General features: G+C 41.8%; 1 protein-coding gene across 1 annotated transcript; it reads left to right on the forward strand.

Annotated features, from left to right (window-relative positions):
* The first annotated feature begins 18267 nt into the window (after positions 1 to 18267).
* On the forward strand, positions 18268 to 23536 carry LOC311262979 (frizzled-7-A-like). The gene has a single exon (XM_084362756.1). It carries the CDS (start codon positions 19372 to 19374, stop codon positions 21073 to 21075), a length of 1704 nt encoding a protein of 567 aa, XP_084218882.1. The 5' UTR covers positions 18268 to 19371; the 3' UTR covers positions 21076 to 23536.
* The last annotated feature ends 79 nt before the right edge of the window (positions 23537 to 23615 follow it).

Consider the following 23615-nt stretch of genomic DNA (forward strand, 5'->3'; position numbering starts at 1 on the left):
CAAATCCCATTCTCACTGCCTCACTATGTATAAATATATATATAATTTACATTAATAGACATACAAAGTGTGTCTATATATATATCTTGCACTTCTTCACCCTTTCTTCCCTTTCCTTCCCTTACCCTTTCTTTCACCCATGTTCGTGATCAGCTCTTGTTTGCCGTTTTAGTGTTTTCTATATAAAAGCGTCCAGCAGGTTTTGGCTCCTACTTTTACTGCCAGCAGTAAAAACGAGGGGGAAAAAATGAAAAAAAGGAACAAGGGTGGAGAGTCCAAAGAAAGAGAGTCTTATATTGTTGCCTTGTTGGAGCTGAACAAGAGAAATCACATCACAGCTGCTGGCAGGAGCTTCTGGGGTCTTACGTGTAGCATGTGCTACAGTTTCTTGCTAATCTAATAATCATTTTTCATCAGACAAACATCTCAGTGTTGTGAACCTCAGCTCTATCACTGTTGATGTCATTGTGGTTCATGTCTATATTAAAACCATCAGCCTCACGCTGGATACCTGACTCTCTCCTTCATTACTGTAAGTTTACAAGTCGCTGTTTAAAACATCTAAAAGTGATGGGTGTGTTTCTCTTCTCTGGAGGTTCGGCGATGCAGGAAACAGCAATAAGGCGCCTTAAGAAGAACACAGGTCTCATTTAAGACTTTTGATGTCAGGAAACAGAAAACAAGCAAGAGTCAAACGGGACAATGAAGATATAATATGAAAGAATGATCCAGCGATTAAACTCGCAGTCTGTTGCTGCAACTTCAGGAATATGAGGGTGGAAGTTGGTGTATAAGACTAAACATGAATACAACTAAATCATTATCTTCAATCTGAGTTTATTCAAGGTACCAGCAGGCGTGTCTGCTCGCAGTCAGATTACTGTAAGTTAGCTGTAAGCAAGCAACGACCTGCTAGAGGCTGTGTCTGTGTTCGCACTCAGGTCAAAAACACTGAACTCAGCACTCACCAGAGACTCGTTGTGTCTCTTCTTTTTTCCCCTCTCCTCTCTGTTACATTACTGTCATGAAGTAAAGTACATTTCCCCTTCAGCTCCAGTCAGGAGTCAACATTACGGTGCATAAACACCCTATAATGGAGGTCACCTGTGTAGACCGCTGCTGAAGTCAGCTCGATAAACAGAAGTGACGATAAATCCACTTTTTAGTCCCAAAAATTACAAAGTAATCTCTGAGCTCTCCTCCTGTAGCTCAGAGATTACTATTTATCTTTTTTTTTTAATCCTCCAGACAGTCTGGCTCTGCGCCTGACCCTCTCCTCCAGAGCTAACTCCCCAGATGAGCAGAGACAGGGCCCCCTGCTCCACCCAGCACTCCCCACACAACACTGGGCAAACGTCTTAGGTTTTGCATTTCTATTACCACAGAAAAAAATTTATTTTCCATATATTTAATATATAGATTTTATGGCAGTTTTTGACATGGAATTTTTGTACTAAATGTGTCTTTATCAGTTGCATGTTAAGTTTTATTAAGAGGCAAAGCTCGCCTATAGGACACAAGTTAAATAGCATGTATGTGGCTAATGGACCGAAATACAGAATCAATAGCTGATAGCATTTATAGCTGTCTGTCTGTCTGTCTGTAATATACACAGTGTATTATAGACACAAACACCATTGCCATAATGTTTGCAATATTCATTAAAACAGCCGAAATATTCCTAAAAATGAAAGTTAGAAAAACACAAAATGTATCAACAGTTGCACGAGGGTTAAAATGATAGTGTGAACCTGGAAGCCTCGTGCATTAAAAAGGTTACTGTTGCAGGTCACACTCACATAAACAGAAGTCAGAACTGTCACCAGAGCTGTGCAACTCTAACTATGACTGTGTAAAAAAGAAAATAAGTTGAAGTTGTGCTTTCAAACTGTATTAATAAAGCGCAAAACAGGACATGAGGAACACACAGAGTAGAGTAGGTCTTGAAAAAGGGTTAAAAGTAATGTAACATGTATAGAATTTGTAGTAAATGGCTTTTAATGTGGAAAAACCTCTGATGTAGTCCTTTAAATAAAGACTGGCTGCAGGGAGAAAGCTTTTGATTACACGTTGCACTTCCGAACATCATGCTGGTTTTCAGTTCATGCAAAAATCATACGCAACAAAATCAAATCTATTTCCTATTTTCAAAACAAATAAAATTACCGCCCCGGGTTTCCTGTACACAACCCACCCTCCCACGCACACACACACACACACACATACACACACAAGGTAACCCCATGTCGTGACCTGAGCAGCAAGCACTCTCCTGTCCAAACCCTCATAAACTGCTGTTGCTGCTGGAAACGACACAACCTGGATTTACAAGACTGCAGAGCCACTGTATGTGTGTGTGTGTGTAAAACCGTGCAGGGTTGCAGCCAGGCCACAGAGACACAGCAAGTCTGAGAGAGCGGTTTGCTTGACCACAATGTCGTGAGGAGTATAGGAGGAGGTAACACAGAGCACTCTATAACCCTGCATGCAGCTGTACCTTCCAGATTCGTACAACCTCGACTCCAAAAACAGTTTAGACGGTGTGAAAAACGTACATAAAAGCCAGAATGCGACCGTTTTCCCATGTAGTCATATCCTTTGTACAGTGGTCCCTTTCATACCCAATCATGCTGCTGTCACCTGTCACCAGTGAACCTGTTTTTGAGCATTCAGCATCTTTCATTTGGTCATTTGTTGTCCTGTCCCGACTTTAAACTCAGAATAAACATATATTTGCAAAAGTAAATTAAGTTGATGAGGTAAAACATTAAATATATTTGCTGTACGTGTCAGAAAGGATAGGCAAATTATCACTTTCTGCTTTATTACACGGAGGTCGTGTTTTTACTGATTGGATCGCCATGAAGCTTGGACGGGTCTCAGCTCAGAACAGAAGAGATCTATCTAGAAGATAGACCCCATTACATTTTTCTCGTGGATCCAAATAAAAGGACGGATCCAGAAACTTGTTCTCATTTTCTTTAGACATTTTCATGAATTTCTCAGGGAATAATAATCTGGATCTTGATGAAAAAAAATAGCCGTTTGTAGGTGGCTGGTATCTATGATCGGACGAGTTTAAATTATGGTTAAGCTGGTGTTTTTCAATCCTCTTCCTGGAGACCTCCTTCCTGCAAGTGTTCGATGTTTCACTGCCCCAACACACCTGATGAGCTCATCATCAAGCTCTGCTGAAGTCTGATAACGACCCGTTCATTTGACTCAGGTGTGTTGGGGCCCTACAGATGTTTGCTAGTCTCCTCAAACCCAGCGTTACATTTTCTTTTTTCAAAAGCATACTGCTTCATCAAAAAAGTTCCTCATGATAATGATTCAGCATCTTGGATTGATTAAGGTTTTGAAGGAGTTGTGAGATCTTGTGATTTACGTTTGAAAAGGAGTTGTAAATATACACCAGGCCGACAGCCGGTCATCAGCCATGGTTGGGGCAGTCAGTGAGTGTCTGTGGCCCTGGTTGTTGGCACTAATCGGTCCTTGTCGGCAGCTTTTTGGCCAATTGAGCGTGTAGAAATGGGCAGGGCCTGTCAGTGAGCAAAATCCCTCTGATTGGCTGTTCAGCTGAGGGAACCAGTACACAAGAAGAGAAACAGCAAAAAAAGGAAAGCCCCTTGAGCCTGATACTGTGGTATCAATGAATTCACCCATTTTTGCACTGTTTATTTTAATGTTTCACCTCTGCCAGTACCATTTGCAAACTTTTTATCAGATATTCTCAATCAGAAGTGGCTATATTAGTGACAATAGCGTAAAAAAAAAAAAGGCTTTGACACACCGAACCAACATTAAAGAACTGGTGGCAAGTAAGTTTGACTGTTGCATCGCCTCACGCCCCCCTTTCTGGGCCCATAGCTCCACTTGAACACATCACAAAGACTGATATACCTCTGATGGCCGGCAAGCTTGTACATCCTCCACCTGTATGAGAGGGAATAGATCTCCAGGCCACTAGGTGGCAGTAGGGTGTGTTCATCATCCAAGAAGGGAAATTGGAAGACTCGGGACTGTGAGTGATGAAAGATACACCGCTCTGTCTAATATCGCCACTTCTGATCAAGAGTATGTCTGAATAAAAGGTTGCAAATGGCAGCGAAGGAGGAGAAAATAAGGAGAAACTGCACTAAATGGTTGAAATCATGGACGCTACATCGCAGGCTCAGAGTGCTTCCCCTTTCTGTTTTTCAGCTGAACAACCAATCAGAGTGATTTCTCTCACCGTTGGGCTCTGCTGCCATTTCTATGTGCTCAATCTGGCAAAAAGCCACCGACGAGGGCCGACTAGCGCCAACAGTGCAGGACACACTGCAACAACTGGGGCCACAGGCGCTCACCGAAGGCCCGCACATTAGCGGATGGCCGAGGGCAAAGAGTTGTAATTTTTAACGCTCTCCTATTTTTCCTAACGTACCCTCTTTAAATCTACTTCATTCCAGCTTTTTTTTTTTTTAGAGAAAACAGTCCAGCTGCTGCAAGATGAAAACCAGCCGGATCATTTCCAGTCCAATGGAGACATCGTGAAAACATATTTCACAACTGTTGCGTTTTCAACAGGTGAATCTTCTAAAGTGAACTTGTGTAATGCGTGTAAGATCCCACATAGAGTTTTTGGTATTTGATAAACGCCAACAGTCGGCTTCTCATCAGTTTATCCGCTTTTTATTCACATGTAGTCTGATGCCAAAAAAAGAAAAATTCAACTTTGTCTCAGACACAACAAGGGAGGGGTTTCATTTTAACTATCTGGCACTGGAAGTACTGTGTGTGTGTGTGTGTGTGTGTGTGTGTAGGCAGCGTATTTAAAGAACATTGGAAACACATGTCTGGAGCCTGATAAAAACATTTTAGGCGCAGGGTAATTTGGCACGATCTTCACATACACTCATGCACAGGCATGCTGCCTCGGTTGGAGGAAGTTTGACCTGCTGGGAAACAACATTTACATGCATTAAAAATCTGCACCAGAAACACTGAAGAGCTTCAGTATAAACTAGGTTCATTCAGAGCAGCGGTGCCCAAAATGTGTCCCTCGGAGGGCCAAAACTACAACTTTACAAGCACATTTTTACTGTTCGGATGTAAAACGGTGCTACGATCCCAACTTTCCTTAACTGACAGATTTTCTTCACAAGCCCTCGCTCAGATTTACAAACTAAGATGTCACCCAGCAGAGAGCATACCTCCGCTAAGGACCCAACAGCCCCCTTTATCTGCATCAAACAGTACTAACTCGTAGAAACCAGCCACCTGAATATACCATGTTCATCAGCATCCATGAATTATTCCCTCAGAAATGCACAAATATGTTGTATGTTGCTTTATTGCTATTTATGTTATGTTTACACTTATTGTCTTTGCACGGTCTCATGTACACACATGAATAGACAGATTCATACACATGCACCTTATCCCTGCTGCCCCTATTTTCATTCTTTATACTCTATTTTTGTTTTTCTTTATTTATTATTATAATTTCTTATATACATTTTATTTCCTAATTTACTATTTACCATTTCTATAGTGGAGTCGCTAAGCATAAGACTTTCACACGAGTGTACTTGTACAACAGGATATATATATATATATATATATATATATATACATACATACATACTAACACACATATATAATATATATACATATGTTGTAGAACTTTACTGAACTGATCTAACTTTAAATATGCTTCTTTGTGGATTTAAATGAAGAAAAGTAACTGTAGTATTGTAGATGTAACACTGAATAAAGCTTCATTTAACACAATTACATACTACGACTACTACTACTGATAAAAATAATAATAATAATAACAACAATAATAACTGTTATCATCATCATATTAGTGTGCAGCTGTATGTCAAAACAAATTGGGACATATGGTCATACAAAACAAATGACAGCTCCACCAACAAAAATCTGTTATACTTGAAGTCCATGCACAGGACTTGTATGTAAAATGTTGTGATTATGCACCAAAAAACCCTAAATCTGTGATGCTGATGGAAAGTCAGGTGAAGTTTTGTCTTCCACCAAACATTTCTGGAGCTTCACAACAAAACAGCGTTGCAGTATTCTCCAAAACATCTGAAGTAGATGAGGATACCAGCTTGTCTGATAAAAATTCAAGTCTCCAGAAGCCTTAAGATCCCAAATTCATTTGAAAAGACGTTATTTAAACTAATTTAAAGCGGGAATCTTCACTGTAGCTGCTAAGCTAAAAGCGTTAGCGTGCATCCCGTCATGTCATGTGGGTGCACAAGCTCTCGTCGAGAGTGTAAATAACATCTCTTCACATCAATTCAGGATCTTGGGTCTTTCGTAGACCTGGATTACGACGTATGAGCTGTATGGAGCCGTTATACATTTAATTCAGTAATTTTGGAGAATAATGCAACACTGTTTTGCTGTGAAGCTACAGAAATGTTTTGTGGACAACAAAACTTCACCCGACTTTTGATCGACATGATGACGAGTAGCTGACTGAATTTTCGTTTTTGGGTGAACTTACCCTTTTAAAAGTTAAAGAAGATGAACACTTTCTTCATTATTTATTTATGCTACGTAACGAACACATCATATTGCATCAGCTGGGAAGAGTTCGTGCTGTATAGAGTTTTGGATGTATTCTGGTTTCACTAAAACAAAACAGGCACTCTTCTACAGTCTTTCCGTGTCCTAGTTTTCAGAGCAGATTCTGTTGTTCGTTTTGGAAATATTCCACTCCTGAGACCCAGTTTTTAGTTACTGCAGCAGCAACTTAGAGACGAGTTAATCACATTGTCTGATAAAGGGTTGGCACTCAGACTTAGTGAGAGTTTGAGGCGGCAGAAATTTACCTCGCCTGTGAAGGCATGTTATTGATACATCATTGATTTGGCATTGTTTCGCCTCGTTCACACCACAATGTGAGACTGGTGTTTTGGGATGTATTCACTGCGGAGGGCGCATTTGAAAAAAACAAAAAAAAAGCTCAGTTTTTATGGTGTGAAAAACGCTGGTTTAGTGTGGACATGACAGAAGAAGAGGGTCATAAAAAGAGACAGCGGTGACCATCTGGCTCGGGTCAAACTCCCACAGAGAGTGATGATCACAGTGATGTGTGTGTGTGTGTGTGTGTGTGTGTGTGTGTGTGTGTGTGTGTGCGCGCCGCCTGCAGTGAAAGGTGATGACCACAGCTGTGTGTGACCTCAAAACCGCAGGAGGCCTCCCCCCTCTCTTAATCCTCTTCCTTCCCCATGTTCCCCTTTTTCCTTCCTCTGCTTCTATTCTTTGCTTCTCTTCCTCTTCTTCTCGTCTGTTTTCTGTCTTCTGATCGGCGATCAATCGAAAAACACACCTTCAGAAAACATAAAGTTTACTGAATACGAGCCATAAAAGCGAGAAAAAGCTCTGTGTAAAGCTTAGCGGGGTGGCCATTGTTGCTTCACCTCCTCCATTACTTTGCATCAATTAGCACATCACCTCCAAGACTGGTGTGTGTGTGTGTGTGTGTGTGTGTGTGTGTGTGTGTGTGTGTGTGTGTGTGTGAGCGCACTGTGGGGGAGGGGAAGTGAGGATCTATTGTGTGTAGTCGAGAAAATAACAGAGGTTTACCATGTTGCTTAACTCAGTCTGTTGCCAGTCAATCTGAGGGGTCGTGGACAGGACTTTGGTAACTCCTGTGTGAACACGTGTGTTACTTTAACCGACAATATGATCGACAAACACATTATCAATCGCACAACAGGCACCGACCGTCACTTCCCGTTAGTTTACAGCTCTTTGAAGACGCAGAACACACAACAAGTTCTTTAAACCTCCTCTTCGGGCTGATGCTCAGCAGTGGAGGAATGTAACTGAGTACATTTACTCAAGTACAAACTGAGGTACACTTTTTCTTTTCATGCTAATTTCTAGGGATTTCTGCTCCCCCTTTTTTTTTACACAACATTAATTATTTGAGATAGATTTTTACATACAAAACACACAAAGGGCTGAAAAAAATATGATTACTAAACTACCCAACAGTTTATACAAGTGCAGCGCAAGTGATACGTTCATTAATCTATTAATCTAAAAGTCTTCCAGGAAGTTGAGGGCTGCCTGGAGATCAGGTCAAGCTGGCAGTCTGTTTAGTCTGTCTCCATTACAGACTGAATGGATGAATGAAGTCACGTTTTGTTGCTGTTTGTTGCAACTGTGGAGAAAACAGAAAGCGATCCAGTTGCCGTTGCAACAAGGGCGCCAACAATAACTTATCACTTATAAACACTGAAGGACAAAAGTTTAAACTGTATAGTTTTAACATGTAACATTTCTGCATTAAAATGTGTAAAAATGACTGCACCTTTGATGTATATTTTGTAAAACTGTGTACTTACATCATCCCAAATGTTTCCAACAAAGTTCGGACTGGTTATGGTGTATTTAATTTAATTAGCTCTCTCTTAACTCCTGGGAGAGAGTCAGAGTGAGGAAGAAGGTTGGCCAACGTGACTTAATCTTCTGTGAATAAAACCAAAAAATGACCTCGTTCGTGACCATTTCTGCCTGAGCCACATAAAAAGATTCTCATCTTCCATGGTGGTTGTTTCACAGTGAAGACGATAGCTCCCATGATCCCAGACAGATTACGTGTTTTGTTTAGTTTAAAATGAAGTCACTACAAAAACATTTCATGATTCCAACTGACAAAACGAGCACTGTGAGGATGTCCCCTCAGGCTCTGGGTGATTGTGATGGCGTTTATTATCCATATTCAGAATTTTTACAGACCGAAAAATTAAGTCACGAGGGACAAATCAGGCTTTTTCATTAGTAGATGAGTAATATTCAATCTGACGATATAATTATAATAGTATTACAGTCACAAGGGACATTTTTCTGCATTGAGTTCTTGTATTTTAAATACTAAAAGTACATTTTCCAGAATATAATCACATACTTTTAAGGAAGGGTCTGAATATTTTCTCCATCATTGATGTTTAGTCCAAGACAAGACAATAAAAACTGATTATTTGGATTAAGCGTGCTTTACCGCCAGGCCATGAGTCTGTTAGCTCTCAGCGGAGTTAGAAATCTTCTTTCACTAGTTCATAACTGGAGATGTGGATTCGTCTGCGTCTCAAGAGTTCAGCTCTGTTATTGTAACTGCAGTTTACATTCCACAACAAGCAGACAGAGCCGAGGCCACGGATGAACTGTATGATATTATCAACAGTTTGGAGAATGCCCACGCTGAGGCAGCTTTCAGTTTCAACAGGGCCAACAAAATATCACCAGCACGCTCACATACCTACCAGAGGTGAATGCACATGGGACCACTGCTGCACAAACATCCCCCACCCCGCCTCCTGGGAGAGCAGATCATATCTCCAGTCTGCTGCTCCGAGCATATAAACAAAGACTTAAACAGGACAAACCAGTTCTACCTTTACTGTCCAGAGTGGAGTGACCACGCCGTTGTCACTCTCCTGTTTCAGACCACAGCCTGAGAGATGTTCAGGAACTCATCACATCAATGACACTATACCAGAATAAAAAGACATGCATTAAAGGTAAAGTCTATTTTCATCTAGTGGAGAACGATCTACTGCCTACAGATCTGGTGTCACGGACCTGACACCTCGCTCTGCAGCTGGGGGGCTTCACCTCCTGTTGAACAGGCCTCGGGGGGCGAGGAATTGACAACACCACCTCCTCCCGATTGAGCCCAAGAACTGGTGTCCATCATGGCTGCCTGCTCCTTGTTCAAGCCGAGTTCACACTAGAAGGTTTTTGCCCTGATTTTCCACCAATAAGATCAAAGACAGGAGAGCGCTACCACCAGCAGAGCCAGTTGGTAAATCAAACTCTGACCGAAAGCCAGTCAAGAGAAAATCCTCGATCCCCAATGAAATAACCCTCCAGCTCTGCTATAACTGATGCTAGCAGCATCTATGCTAACCTCTGAGGAGCCGCCGCTGTTGTTCTGAGTCACCTCTCTGCCCACTTTTTCAGGAGACTGAAGAAGTTTGGCCTGGGCCGGCCCTCCTCACAGACTTTTTACAGACGGACCATTGAGGGCCTTCTGACTGGTCACATCTCTGGTTTGGCAGCTCTCTGTCCACAACCACAAGACTCTCCAGAGAGTGGAAACAACAGCAGAGCAGACCATTGGCAGGAGCTCTCTGCCATTCAGGACACTTACCACACACGACGCCTGTGTTGAGGGCCTGAATGATCATCATGGTCTGTTGCCACCCAGTACACAAACTGTTACCCTGCTGCAGACTGGCAGACATTGTCCGACCATGAACCTGCAGTCCGGAGGACAATGTTATACTTTTAGGTCTTGAGGCTACATGACATTTAAGACTCACTTTACACTAATATGACATTGAGTACTTATAATTCAACTTGTAGCCTTTTTGTCAACATACCATGTGAATTAATCTCAATATGAATCACTGTTCTGTGTAATATTTTAGAATATTACTCTTCTATGCAGTACTAGTACTCGTACATATCTATGTGGGCCGGTCCAGGGAGGAAGAGAGTTTGAATAAGAGCCATGCTAATCCAGATTGGTTTAAGGCTGCTCCTGGCTAATGTGTGGTCGCAGGAAAAGGAAATGGACAAAATGGGACTCAGGCTGGCAAAACAATGTGACTGTTGTGCCCACAGAGACCTGTCTCCACCACAACATCTCCCATCAAGCTGTTGCACTGAGCAGGCAGAGCACAGGACTGCAGCGGGACGAGGAGCGGTGGATACTGTGTCTATAACATCGATGCTTGGCTTGCTAAAATGACGTTTGTCCTCAAGTCCCTCAGGATTATTTGTTGTCATTATTTGTGATCCTCTGACTTTTCATCTTGTGTTTTTTTGTTTGTTACAAAATATCTGTAAAACTACAGTTCCCGTTAGCCTCAGCTGTACTTTGTGAATACACTTAATAGCACGATTGCTAAACTGAGTTGAAGAACATGATATATATCTTATATCTGCTTAAAATCAACTTGTTAGCATACTGACATTAGCATTAAGCCCGGAGCAGGCAGTGCTGCCAGCATGGCTAGACTTTTGTTATTTCCCTCCATACTGTTGGGTTAATATATTAACATATCACATATACAGTACATCAATATTGCTGTATATTCTGTGTGATGTAGAACAGACAGATGTTTGAGGTAAAAAGTAAATAAATCCCAACAAATGTTCTTAATAATAACTTAGTACTAATAAACCAGTACTTAAAGCTACTACACAGAACTTTCATTTATAAAACCTGTGCCGTACTGTACCACCAGACTACAGAGCATCCTCTTTTCTCAGGCGGCTGTGAGACACCTCAATTTATCCTCAGCACTCATGAAAAAAAAACAGTTTTAATTTATGGCTGGTCGGACACGGATAAGTTTGAATCCAAACCAGTGACAGGCTTTAAGTACAACTTTAATGACCGTATAGCATCTGATCTGATTACATCCACACCCTGCTAACTATTCGATATGATGGTGTTTTAACATTTTCCTAATTTACTGCACATATTTCTCCGGCCACACACTCTCGTTTGGCATTTTTTTGTCCCAGTAGTTGAGATGTCAGTCAGTGAGCTTCCTGCTGCCTGCCTCTGGGCCGAACACACACTGTTGGTCCAAATAAATCGTTCTTTCATCACTCTGTGTGTGTGCATGTGTGTGTGTGTGTGTGTAGTCCAGTACTGTAGGCTCTCTGTGTTGCACTGACAGACACAAACCAGCTGCCTGCATTCCTCTCTCTCTCTCTCCCTCTCTACTGACTTCTTCTAAGGTCGATCTCCCCTCCCCCCATTCAGACGAGTGTCCCACACATACTTCTACAATGCTATATATATACATACACCAGCCCATGACTCACACATACACACAAGGAAACCTGGCAGGAGACAGCTTAATTAAGCAACGTATGGTTTAACAGAATAGAGATGCTTTTTTTTTCTTTTTTTTTTCCAGTGTTGCACCTTTTACAGCGGGCTTTTTGAAGCTGCTATATTCAACACCCATCACTCATCCTGATGCCTCTGAAGTAACTGACGTCCCATAATCCCCCACAGCCAATCAGACGCCTCTCCCCGCTATGTTTCAGCACGTTAGCTTTAGCTGTCTGGTCTATTTCTGCTTTCCTTCATTGTTGTTGCCATGACGACCCGCTCTGTGGGTGCTAGTCTCACCTTGATAGCAAACCTCTTTATCCTTGAGTTTTTTGGGCTGGTGAGTGTCTGTACATTTATTTTTAGATGAGCCCTGCAATAAGTGATTTTTGTGTTAGCTTATGTTGGCAAACTGTTGCCCTTTTACACATCCAGGAGATACGGTCATTAGCATTGAGTTAGAGTTGTGTTTGTGTCCATCAGAGCAAAGAAAGTCCAATATATTCACTGTCCCGAGGGAAATGTTAGCTCTTTAGCTGCTTAATTATCCACTTTGTTCACCAGCTAGCTAGATACTAACCTTTTCTGAATGCTGTTTTGTGCAGGGCAGCTAGGATACAGTAGCATTACTTACACAGCTGTTCAAAGTCAAACTGTTGAGCCTTTACTCTGCCTCACTGTCTGTATTAAAGGAACAAAACTGGGGGTCGCTCCGGTAGCTCAGTTGGCAGAGCGTGCATCCCACACATCGGCCCAGGGTTTGAGTCCAATCTGCGTCCTTTCGCTGCGTGTCTTCCCCTCTCTCTCTCTCTCTCTCTCTCACTCCGTCTCCTGTCATGTCTCTAAACTGTCCCTATCAAAAAAGGTACAAACATGGGACAGGGGTGCTGTGTTGTTTTGCCTCTGAGTGACCAGTTGAGGTAGTAACAATGCAGAATCAACTGTGTAAAAAGAGCGAGCTGGCCGAACTGGACAGAGGTATGACATTTTAACGACATGTTATGTGTGCGACCCACAACCAGGAGAGAGCGGCTCGCAGCAGTTAGCAGTTTACCCAACGAAGAAGGAAGACAACCAAAAATGTCTCCCATGGTCTGGGAGCTCCTTACACTTGTAACAAAGGATGAGATCAGCGATCCACATAACGGGGACAGTAAATTATCCTTATTGCCATGTTATAGTTGGGAAAGTACTTACATATATACTTTCACATATAGCACCTTTAGAGAGTGGCTGCATAAGGCTTAGCTGTTTTTATAGTGACATGGACGGGACTGGGTCCAAAAAGGATGCTTATTTACTTTTTCAGCCAAGCGCACAGTCCCCAGCCCTGCAGGTTTTTCATATAAATCCACACTTGTTGCTACACAAGAAAAACATAACTTCACCTGAAATGAACCCAGACATGATGATTACTGTGATGAATACTTGATCACACATGTTATTTTGTTGATTTTGGTCCAGAAATGAAGGGTAAACGCTTTGGAAAAGGCTCACTAGTCAAGTAGAGTCTAGTTATCAGTGGATGGATGAATAAATTAAAATAACATTCAATTGCTGTTGCTTGCAAATGTGCCTGAGCCATATTGGATTTACATGAAACCACAAAATAGTACAACCAGATCCAGGATTTATTCTCCAAATTTTTCAACCACAAAAAGACAGAAAATAAAGATTACAAGTTCTTATAACTTACATAAAATTCCCACACAAACATTCAAATTAAAGCATGAACATAAACCCATATAGTGCCATAAACTGTGACAGCTCACTCCTTCAAAACACTTAACGCTGGTTAGACCATCTCGGTCAGCCAACACGTCCTGTACGACGTCCTCAAATGAGAAACCCTCCTCAGACCAAACAGAACGGCTCGTGTTTTTCCACCTCAGCTCCACATCTAAATAGTTGTTCAGTATTGGGTTTCACACGGTAGCTCAAATACTTTGCATGGCGGTCATGCTTCTGGGCTATCCTTAAACCGAGCAAGCACAGTCCAAACCATCAGAATCTCTCTTGTTTTGTTTATTTCACCTCGGTCTCCTGTAGATCTAGTTGTTGTTTGTATAACACTTTTTTCTCCTCTGCAGCAGATGTCCAGCGGCAGCAGACCGCAGTCCAAACACTGACTGACTGTCTGGAAACCTGCTGGACTGCCTACATCTGCTTGACCACTGCAGACACTATCTACATAAATACACACACACACACACACACACACACACACACACACACACACACACAAACAAACAGCTACAGTTAAACATGATGAAGTGCGTCCATTTGACCTGGTGTGGCTGCTAACTGCTGCGTTTTACACCACAGGGAGAAACGAGGAGTGTGTGAGTGTGTGTGAGGGAGATCAAAGCCAATCCAGGCCCATTCAAAACATGGAGGCCCACCTGAACCGTCACCTGCGATGTTCACATTATGAAATGTGTCTTTTAATATGATCATTTATCATATTCAAGCAGAATTGTACTGTGATGTGGCGTGATTTTATCATGGTACTGTTACTCCAAAGTAACATCTGGGCAATGTTTTTATCTTATCCAGAGCATCTTTGGTACATATGCTTCTCCAAAACTACATAATGCACCTTTGAGAACATTAATAAAAAGCCTTATGAGTTTCTTAAAATTCAATGTAATAGCATTACAATTATTTATTGGGATTAAATAACTTAGATATTATGTCATTGTTAAACCTTTAGCATTTTGTTACATTAGATTAATACCTATTTCATAATATCTTTATTATCAGCAATGCTGTTAATCTAAGTAATTTAACTATTATGACATCTTGATGTGTCGCGATATAATCGATGATTAACATGATATTAAAGGATAAAATACTGAATCATATTAATAATACATAATATAAAAATGATATTGTGTAAATAATCCAGCACCTCTCCACCTTTCAGTTCTCAGTTTGTGATAGCAGGTGGTGTTGATGCACCTTCACGCTGGTTGCCGGCCACCTTTAAAAGAAAAAAAGGAGAAGAAGATAACACTACCACTACTGCTGCGCAAAAATATGTCAAAGCAGATGACAGGTGAGAGCAACACTATTCCCGCAGTGTGGGTGGATATTGTGAAAATATCATCATCATGAATTCTTTAGGCCACGATAATCAAACCTGATGTTGTGACATCCCTCATGTCATCGTTAGAGTTGTTAAAAGTCACATAAAAGGTAAATTAGTTAAACTCAATAAATGTGTTTGTAAAATAAACAAATCCAATACAAGGATTTTACAAACTGTTTATACATTTCTTCAATACTTAACAATAAGCGTGTTTATTGTGCTATTATCAACACTTACACATGCTTATTGTTATAGATACAAATCTTATGACTTTAATGGCCTCATTACCTGTTAATGAGGCTTATTACACCCATTTCTATTACACATGTTTTGTTATCTACACATTTCCGCATTATTTGGACCTTGGATTTTTGACACTGATACTTCAAAACGTAGTGACACCTTTTTAATATTTATTACAGTGTTCTTTATAGTTATCTGTATTTATTCCCCTTTAGGTTATCGAGGAAGGAAGATCGTCATATTGTATGTATTGATTTGATTTGTCACAGCACAGATAAAGTAGCAATGTAGGAACATGTTGAAATACATTTCTCTAGCAATGTTATGGAGGACACCAAGTTAATTCATCTGAGCTGTGGCAACCAACCCCCCCCCCCCAAAAAAACCCCTCCATTGTATTTATTAACCCTTGCTTCGATTCATCCATGGTGTCTAACATCACTGGTTCTGTGGGCTGTAACGCTCAGATGGTGGGTTGTCCAACACTCTCCTGGGAAATCAGTGTGCGTACAACATCAATAGCTTTAATACCTGCAGTTCTTAATTATTACACAGCTGTCCATCAGCTGTGCTTACCGAGGCTCAGCCCGACCAGTCAAACCAATCGTCAGGAGCAGAAGCGGCGGCCAGAACTTTCAATTCATCCTTCAGATTGATCATTGAGCTGCATGAGGCTCCCAGCTATGTGTCATTCAGCTTATATGTTCATGTAGTCATAAAGTCTTTTCTCAGCTTACTTTAACACAAAGGTCACAGATTTCACCTCACAGCAGCTGCGTGTCTCTGAACAACTCCAAACCACGATGACGAAGCTTTTCTTGTCTGATTGTACACAGTGGAAACAGACAGGAAAGATGGGAAAGGCACAGGAGGATAACAATCAACAAACATCCCCAGCTGCATTCAAACATCAGCAGATGTTCACGATGTACACTGTCAATCCATCCATCCAACCAGATCCTGTTCTCACTGACAAAATATACCAGTGAAAATTGTTGGGACTAACAGTAATGTCTTTCTAACAGTGACAAAGTGGATTCATGTGATTTTATTATTTTGTGTAATTTGACCTAATGTCAGCATGTAAAGGTTAAATAAAAGAGGCCTGCAGGAACCGAGCACATCGTGTTGATTTGTTTAGTTGATGAGTGAGACAAAGTAGTCTCTGTCCTGAGGACTGACTTAAAAAGTCCAACACATCCAGTCAGTCACATTATATTCAACTGTGCAACAGGCAGCACAAAGACTCTGTAAAGCTAGGGGGGGAAACATTTTTTTGCCTGACTCAGTTTCTTGATGAGTAACTCTGCAGAGAGCCAGAAATCCAGACTAGACCACTGGCCTAATTCAATCGAACTTGTCTGGCCAGTTTAAAAAAGTTTAACTGTGATCAACTACTCCTGACTTCTCCTTTTGGTTCAGCCTCTCCTCTTTCTCCCCCTGCCCTCTTCGACCTTCTCTCTTCTTCCTGTCCCTTCCCCCACCGCAATCTACCCCCACCTTCTTCTTTATCCCACTCAGGGTAGAAACACACCAAATGCAGGCAAGGCCACCGGGAACCTCCCACACTGGTCGCCTGTGGGCAGATTGATCACGCTGTCACTCCAAATTACTGCTGCCTTGCCTGTTGTTGCTGTGAATGTCAATGATACAGATCATTTCAAAAGCGGCATCTGTTTGTTTGCTATGAAAGCCTTTTAGCAGTAAACAGCAACAGGTACTTGCGGTGCTTGCTGTGGTCGAGTGGTTAAGATGCTGGAATCCATTTGGCTTCTTTTGCTCTTAGTTTGCTCAATGTGCTGCAGTGTGTTTACATGTCCCACACACAGTGAGTGACTGTGTAGAGACTCAGAGCTTAACTTCACAGCTGCAAAAAGCTTCAGACCTAACAAACACAACTTTCTGCAGCTTTTGGAAGACAGAAAAACCAAGAAATTGAATAATGTGCTTTATCCTGCTGTTGTATTAAAACACAGATTCTGAACACGTAGAAACTGAACGGTTGGTCGACAGAGAGGGAAAATCTGACTTTACTGTTTTTATGCACAAACATGCACAGACTTAAAGGTGCAATATGTAGGAACTGTAGTTTAAAACATTTAAAAAACAAAAATTGTCAACAGAATGTGACGTTTGATGCTATGTCAAAGAAGTCTTTGATGTTAGCATGCTAGTAGGCTAGAAATTAGCCCCCTCCTCCAAGCTCCTGTGTTAGTTGGTATATCAACACTCCCCCTCTGCCCCAAACCTCAGAATCGAGCGCTATCTGCACTGCTAACTAAGCTAACTAGCTAGCAGCAGCTACAGTTTTAAGCAGATAGCGGTTACTTTGGTGATATGCTGCCCTCTATTTATTTTGAGTATGAATTCAACAGTTAAATTTGTTTATTGTCGTTTTATTTTACCTTGTTAAAATGAACTATTTATATCACTGAAAAATACAATATGCAGACAGGAAAACAGAGGAATTATGTTTATACACTTTATTTTCAATTTTCAGTATTTACTAGTTTGAGTACATGTACTCAACTACTGTACAATTTTGAGGTAGTTGTACTTTACTTGAGTATTTCTACTCCCACTCAACAACATTTTGGAGGCAAATATCATACTTTTTACTTCACTACAATTATTTGATAACTTCAGTAACTTGTTACTTTGCAGATTAAATGCTGCATTAGAGCCAAATTGGCACATTTTTAAATTAAATTATTGTATTTGCAATTGGATAAAAATAATAATAGTAGTCGGAAAAACACTGAATATCAAACCAAATAATCAGCCCCAATTCAAGTACAATTCGTATGGGTAATTTCCACTCTTCCAAAGTAATATTTCATTTGAACCTTACTTTTACTCAAGTAGGCCTATGAATTTTGCATACTTTTTAGAACACTGATAAAAAAACACTGCTTTTGTGCTTTCTACTCTCATCAAAAGTAACAGTATATTTTTTGAGTACAATCTACATGAACTGATTTTTACACTAACACTTTTTTCTCACATTTTTTTGTTCTTTTTGTTTTTTTGTTTTTTACTTTATTAAGCCCGAAGGAAATTGTTGTAATTTACAGTACAATAGAAAAACCAGTAACAACCAATGGGTTCCCCAGGTCAGAGTCACAGAGAGTCAAAGTGGGCCCAGTTTAAGACAATAAAGAGTATTACTTATTTGTGAAATATACAAGATATATCAAAAATATAAAGTGTTTCTTTATACAAAATATGCAAAATAGTTTAGCATTCCTTCTAAAGTGGTATGGTTGGCTTTGCTTTTCAATAAACATTCAGTAAAAGTAAAGAAGTGAAATATAGGCTACAAGACAGAAGACTTACAAGAAGACTTGGACAGCTGACAAACGGGATTTATGTTTTTTTCTTCTTTCTTAAAAGCAAGAAATTAATTTAACTCAAGTGCTCCAGGCTGTATGTATATCCTTTTTTTAAATTTTTTTTTAAACTTAATAATAAAGGTTATTTCTTTGTAAAATCTCTGGTGTAATGTAATTACTGTAACACATTTTCCTTCCATAGGGACTAAGAACCAATCAAGATCGAATCCTGTAGGAAAACAAACGCTCTGATTGGCTGAGACGCGGCACCGGTTTCAAGGCGCCCTGCGTTCTGTCGGGGGGGTCTTGTGAATGGAGGGGGCGCCTGGAAACCGGTGGAATCTGCACGGAGCGAGCAGAGCGAGCCCCTGGACTCCAACCGCTCAGCATGTGAACCGACGCCGTGTGGAAAGTCAAGTCGGAAAAGCGATGGAAATGTGAGACTTTTCAACTTTTATTTGTGTCTTGTTTTGCGCGAAAGTGACGACGCTTAAGTTTTCGACGCGCTGGACTGTTTCGGGTTCGCTTTAGTTCGATAAAATGGGACTCTGAGCGTTATTTTCACCCGGCTGGGAGTGAGAGTGGACTGCTTGGAGTCACTTACAAAGACCATCAAGAAGTCATGACACGACGAACGTTTCACTTGGATTTATCTTCATAAAATACGAGGGAAAGACCATTGCGGCGATTTCAAGTCGAGTTTCTCGGACTATGAGATAAGTGTTGGGACATTTAAGGAAGATTTTCTTTGCTTTTGAGCCTTTTTCAAGTCGCCCTACTTGGATCAAAGTTTTTCCTTCCCTTCCCCCTCCTCCTCAACTATGGCGGCGGCCAGGTCCACCACTGGCTCCGTTTTGCTGCGGATCATGTGGCTGCTGTGCGGGCTGTCCTCGCTCACTTCTGCCCAGCATTACAACAGTGAAAGCGGAATATCTATACCAGAACACGGGTTTTGCCAGCCCATCTCCATCCCCCTATGCACCGACATCGCGTACAACCAGACCATCATGCCGAACCTCCTGGGCCACACGAACCAGGAGGACGCCGGACTGGAGGTGCACCAGTTCTACCCTCTGGTGAAGGTCCAGTGCTCTGCGGACCTGAAGTTCTTCCTCTGCTCCATGTATGCGCCTGTCTGCACGGTGCTGGAGCAGGCCATCCCCCCTTGTCGGTCCCTGTGCGAGCGTGCACGGCAGGGATGTGAAGCCCTGATGAATAAATTCGGTTTCCAGTGGCCGGAGCGACTCCGCTGCGAGGCTTTCCCCGTCCACGGAGCCGGGGAGATCTGCGTCGGCCAGAACACATCCGAACCCAGCAGCCCGGCCTCCTCGTCTTCCCCCTATGCACCCGAACCTGTGACCCTTCCCCCAAACATCGGCCGACCCAACCAACGCCCGCCCCAGGTCCACCCGTACCACACGTTTTCCTGTCCTCTGCAGCTGGAGGTGCCTACCTACCTGGGGTACCGATTCATGGGGGTCAAAGACTGCGGGGCACCTTGTGAGCCCACCAAACCAACTGGCATCATGTATTTCCGGGAGGATGAGGTGAAATTCGGCCGTCTGTGGGTCGGGATCTGGTCCATTCTGTGCTGTGTGAGCACCTTATTCACAGTGCTCACATACTTAGTGGACATGAGGCGGTTCAGGTACCCCGAGAGGCCCATCATCTTCTTATCTGGGTGTTACTTCATGGTGGCGGTGGCCTACGCTGCTGGGTTTTTCCTGGAGGACAAAGTTGTGTGTGTGGATAAATTCAAGGATGACGGCTACAGGACGGTGGCTCAGGGGACTAAAAAGGAGGGCTGCACCATCCTCTTCATGGTGTTGTACTTTTTTGGTATGGCCAGCTCCATCTGGTGGGTGATTTTGTCCCTGACTTGGTTCCTCTCGGCTGGAATGAAATGGGGCCATGAGGCGATCGAAGCCAACTCCCAATACTTCCATCTGGCCGCATGGGCTGTCCCCGCCATCAAAACCATCACCATCCTCGCCATGGGTCAAGTGGATGGCGACGTCCTGACAGGAGTGTGTTTCGTCGGGATCTTCAACGTGGACTCCCTCCGCGGCTTCGTCCTGGCTCCTCTTTTTGTCTACCTGTTCATCGGCACGTCTTTCCTCCTGGCCGGGTTCGTGTCCCTCTTTCGGATCCGCACCATCATGAAGCACGACGGCACCAAGACGGAGAAGCTGGAGAAGCTGATGGTGCGGATCGGGGTGTTCAGTGTGCTCTACACGGTACCGGCCACCATAGTGATCGCCTGTTACTTCTACGAGCAGGCCTTCAGGGAGCACTGGGAGCGGACCTGGCACATGCAGACCTGTAAGCGCTTCGCCGTACCCTGTCCGGTTCACAACTTCGCCCCCATGACCCCGGACTTCACGGTGTTCATGATCAAATACCTGATGACCATGATAGTCGGGATCACCTCGGGCTTCTGGGTCTGGTCCGGGAAGACGCTTCAATCATGGCGGAGGTTCTACAAGCGCCTTAGCAACGGTAACCATGGAGAGACAACGGTCTAAAAGTTCGGAGAGGAGAGTTTGGATACAACAACCATGTAAATGAGGTCAAATAGCTTTCATTTTAATACTATTTTGGACATTTTTAATCAGATTTTTGTGTTTTTAAAGGTGTGAGAGCAAAATGTTTTGGACACACACCCAAACTTTATATTCGATAGAACCTGGACGAATTTTTCATATACATTTTTTTTTAAATTTTTGTCACTCCTGGCATTTGCATCTTTGGATTATGTTCGTTGCAAAAGGCCATACAGGTACCTGGACTGGTGAAGTTACTTTTAATATGAAAACTCACTCCATATTATTGATTATATCCTTTTTAATCTTACAATTTGAATGTACTTCCTGTCTACTCCGGTGAGAGTCTCTCACTGGAAGGCACCATAACAGAAAAGACTGATGGGTCTGTCCATGCTGCAGCGAAAAGGTCAAAGGTTTGATCCCCACAGCAGCAGCCACACCCTCTGACTGTGAATTCATGAATTATGGATGCCTGGATTATACATGTAAATTTGAAGTTACTCTGCTTTTAGGTACAGACTGAAATCCTTTAATACGTGTGTTTAGACATTGCAGAGCACAATCTCGCCTGTTTTTAATCCGAGGAATAACGAATCAACTCGTGACTCACTCTGCCATTTATGTGCCAAGTGGCTGCCCAGAAATCAAAACATTTATTTCATTTTTTTACTTTAAATTTTTTTCAGTTTTCCAGTCTGTTGCGTATTTGCTCCTGTATTGAATGTTCACTCCGAAGGTGAATGAAGTTATGTATTGGTTTGCACAGCTATCCTTAAAGTTTAAAAGTGTTGAAAAATGACTGATTCTCACTACAAGATGACCTGGATCAAACAGGGAGAGACCACACACACACACACACACACACACACACACTCACACTCACACGGGCCTCCACTCTCTGCAACGAAGACACAACAGCTCATTGTTTGTCTCTGTGTGTGGTCTCTCGACTGCTGGATCACTCATCAAAGACTTTTTTAAGCTTTTAAGACATCCAAAGCACCATTTCAAGGATCCAGATTTAATCCGTACGGGGTGGAAATGGTTGCTCAGGATTTTTTACGTTATTTTATCCTGGATTAAGATGACTGTACACATTCACGCCTGTATTCTATCCAATGTAACTGAATCTGCCCTACCCCCGTATAATTTCTCGTTAAGTGTTGAATGGTTTTCACAAGCAGACTGAACATTTTAGATTTTTAATGAATCTTTATTTTAGTATACACCCGACTTTGAAACAAAGAAAAACTGCATTTTTTCCTCTCTGTCTGGAAACAGAACTCACGTTAAATGTTTGAAATTGTAGAACAAAAAATCAGGACTGAGGTCAAAGGTTATGTGAGAATATTTTGTCATTTTTTCATATTTTCTGGGACTGAATCACTGGTGATAATACAGCAGCTTATTACAACAAAATTAATGTTCGTTGGTGTAGTTAAACATCAAATGTTGTTTTGTTTTTTAAATAAATGCAACCCTTTTAACACAGTAGAAGGGAAACCTCTCAACTAAATGCTCATATTATATAAATAAGCCAACCCCAAAGTGTGTTTCAGGATTGAGGCTGTCCATTTTTGAAATTTTAGGGTGAACTCAACACTTTAAAGTCTTGTAAGAAAACACAAAACTTTAGAACAGTCATCATTAGCAAAAGGTTCACCAGCGATTTAGTCCCATTGGTAATCCGCTGTTGCATGAAGGTGACTGACTTTTTTAACTTAATCAGGAATTTATTTCTCTGACTCACTGCTCAGATCAGCAGGAGATCTTGCTGGGAAACGCAAGATAAAGATGTTTTCACTCTGATTCAAACAGCTTCGAGGCAGAAGTTTTTCTTCCTGTCATGTAACACATGTTCTCTATATACAGTACATGTAAACTATGAATGGAAACACCCTGCAGCAACGAGGGAACACTCACTTTATGACCTTATAGACCTGGTACTCTAGTTATTCGTAAACAATCCACACACACTAATAGTAGATAACTACGTACAACTCTCTGCAGTATGCTGTTGAAGCAGTTTGTGTACAAGAAATATCACATTTCACACACAACGAACGACATACCTCAAACCCTGGTTAAAGGATTGAGTAAGGAAACAGGGCAACACTCCACCACACGAGTCATCCCTCGTCCATCAAGTTTTGACCTAACAAGGCAAAGGTATTCTGTGTGATTGTCTTCAGGCAGCTGAGATCTGCCCGTGTCAATGATACCAGACTGATGTCTTTGTCTTGTTTTCAGAAGGAGTATGAGTGTGGGTTTTTTTTTTTTTATTGGAACATATGCAACCTACCAAGTAAACACAGACTGTTTTGTAAAGGCATATTGTATTTATAGGGACACTCATTTTTGTCTTTTTTTACTTGTCTTTTTTTAATGAGATAAGCCTGTTGTATGTGTACAGTTTGAATAAAAGCGATAAGGTTTGTAACGCGGTGAGCCATGTCGTTTGTGTTCAGGGATGAAATCTTTGTGCATTTTCAAGTTTTGACCTTAAAAAACAGCAGTTG

This window comes from Pagrus pagrus (genome assembly GCF_965226575.1).
Source record: "Pagrus pagrus genome assembly, chromosome: 9".
NCBI classification, from domain to species: Eukaryota; Metazoa; Chordata; class Actinopteri; order Spariformes; family Sparidae; genus Pagrus; species Pagrus pagrus.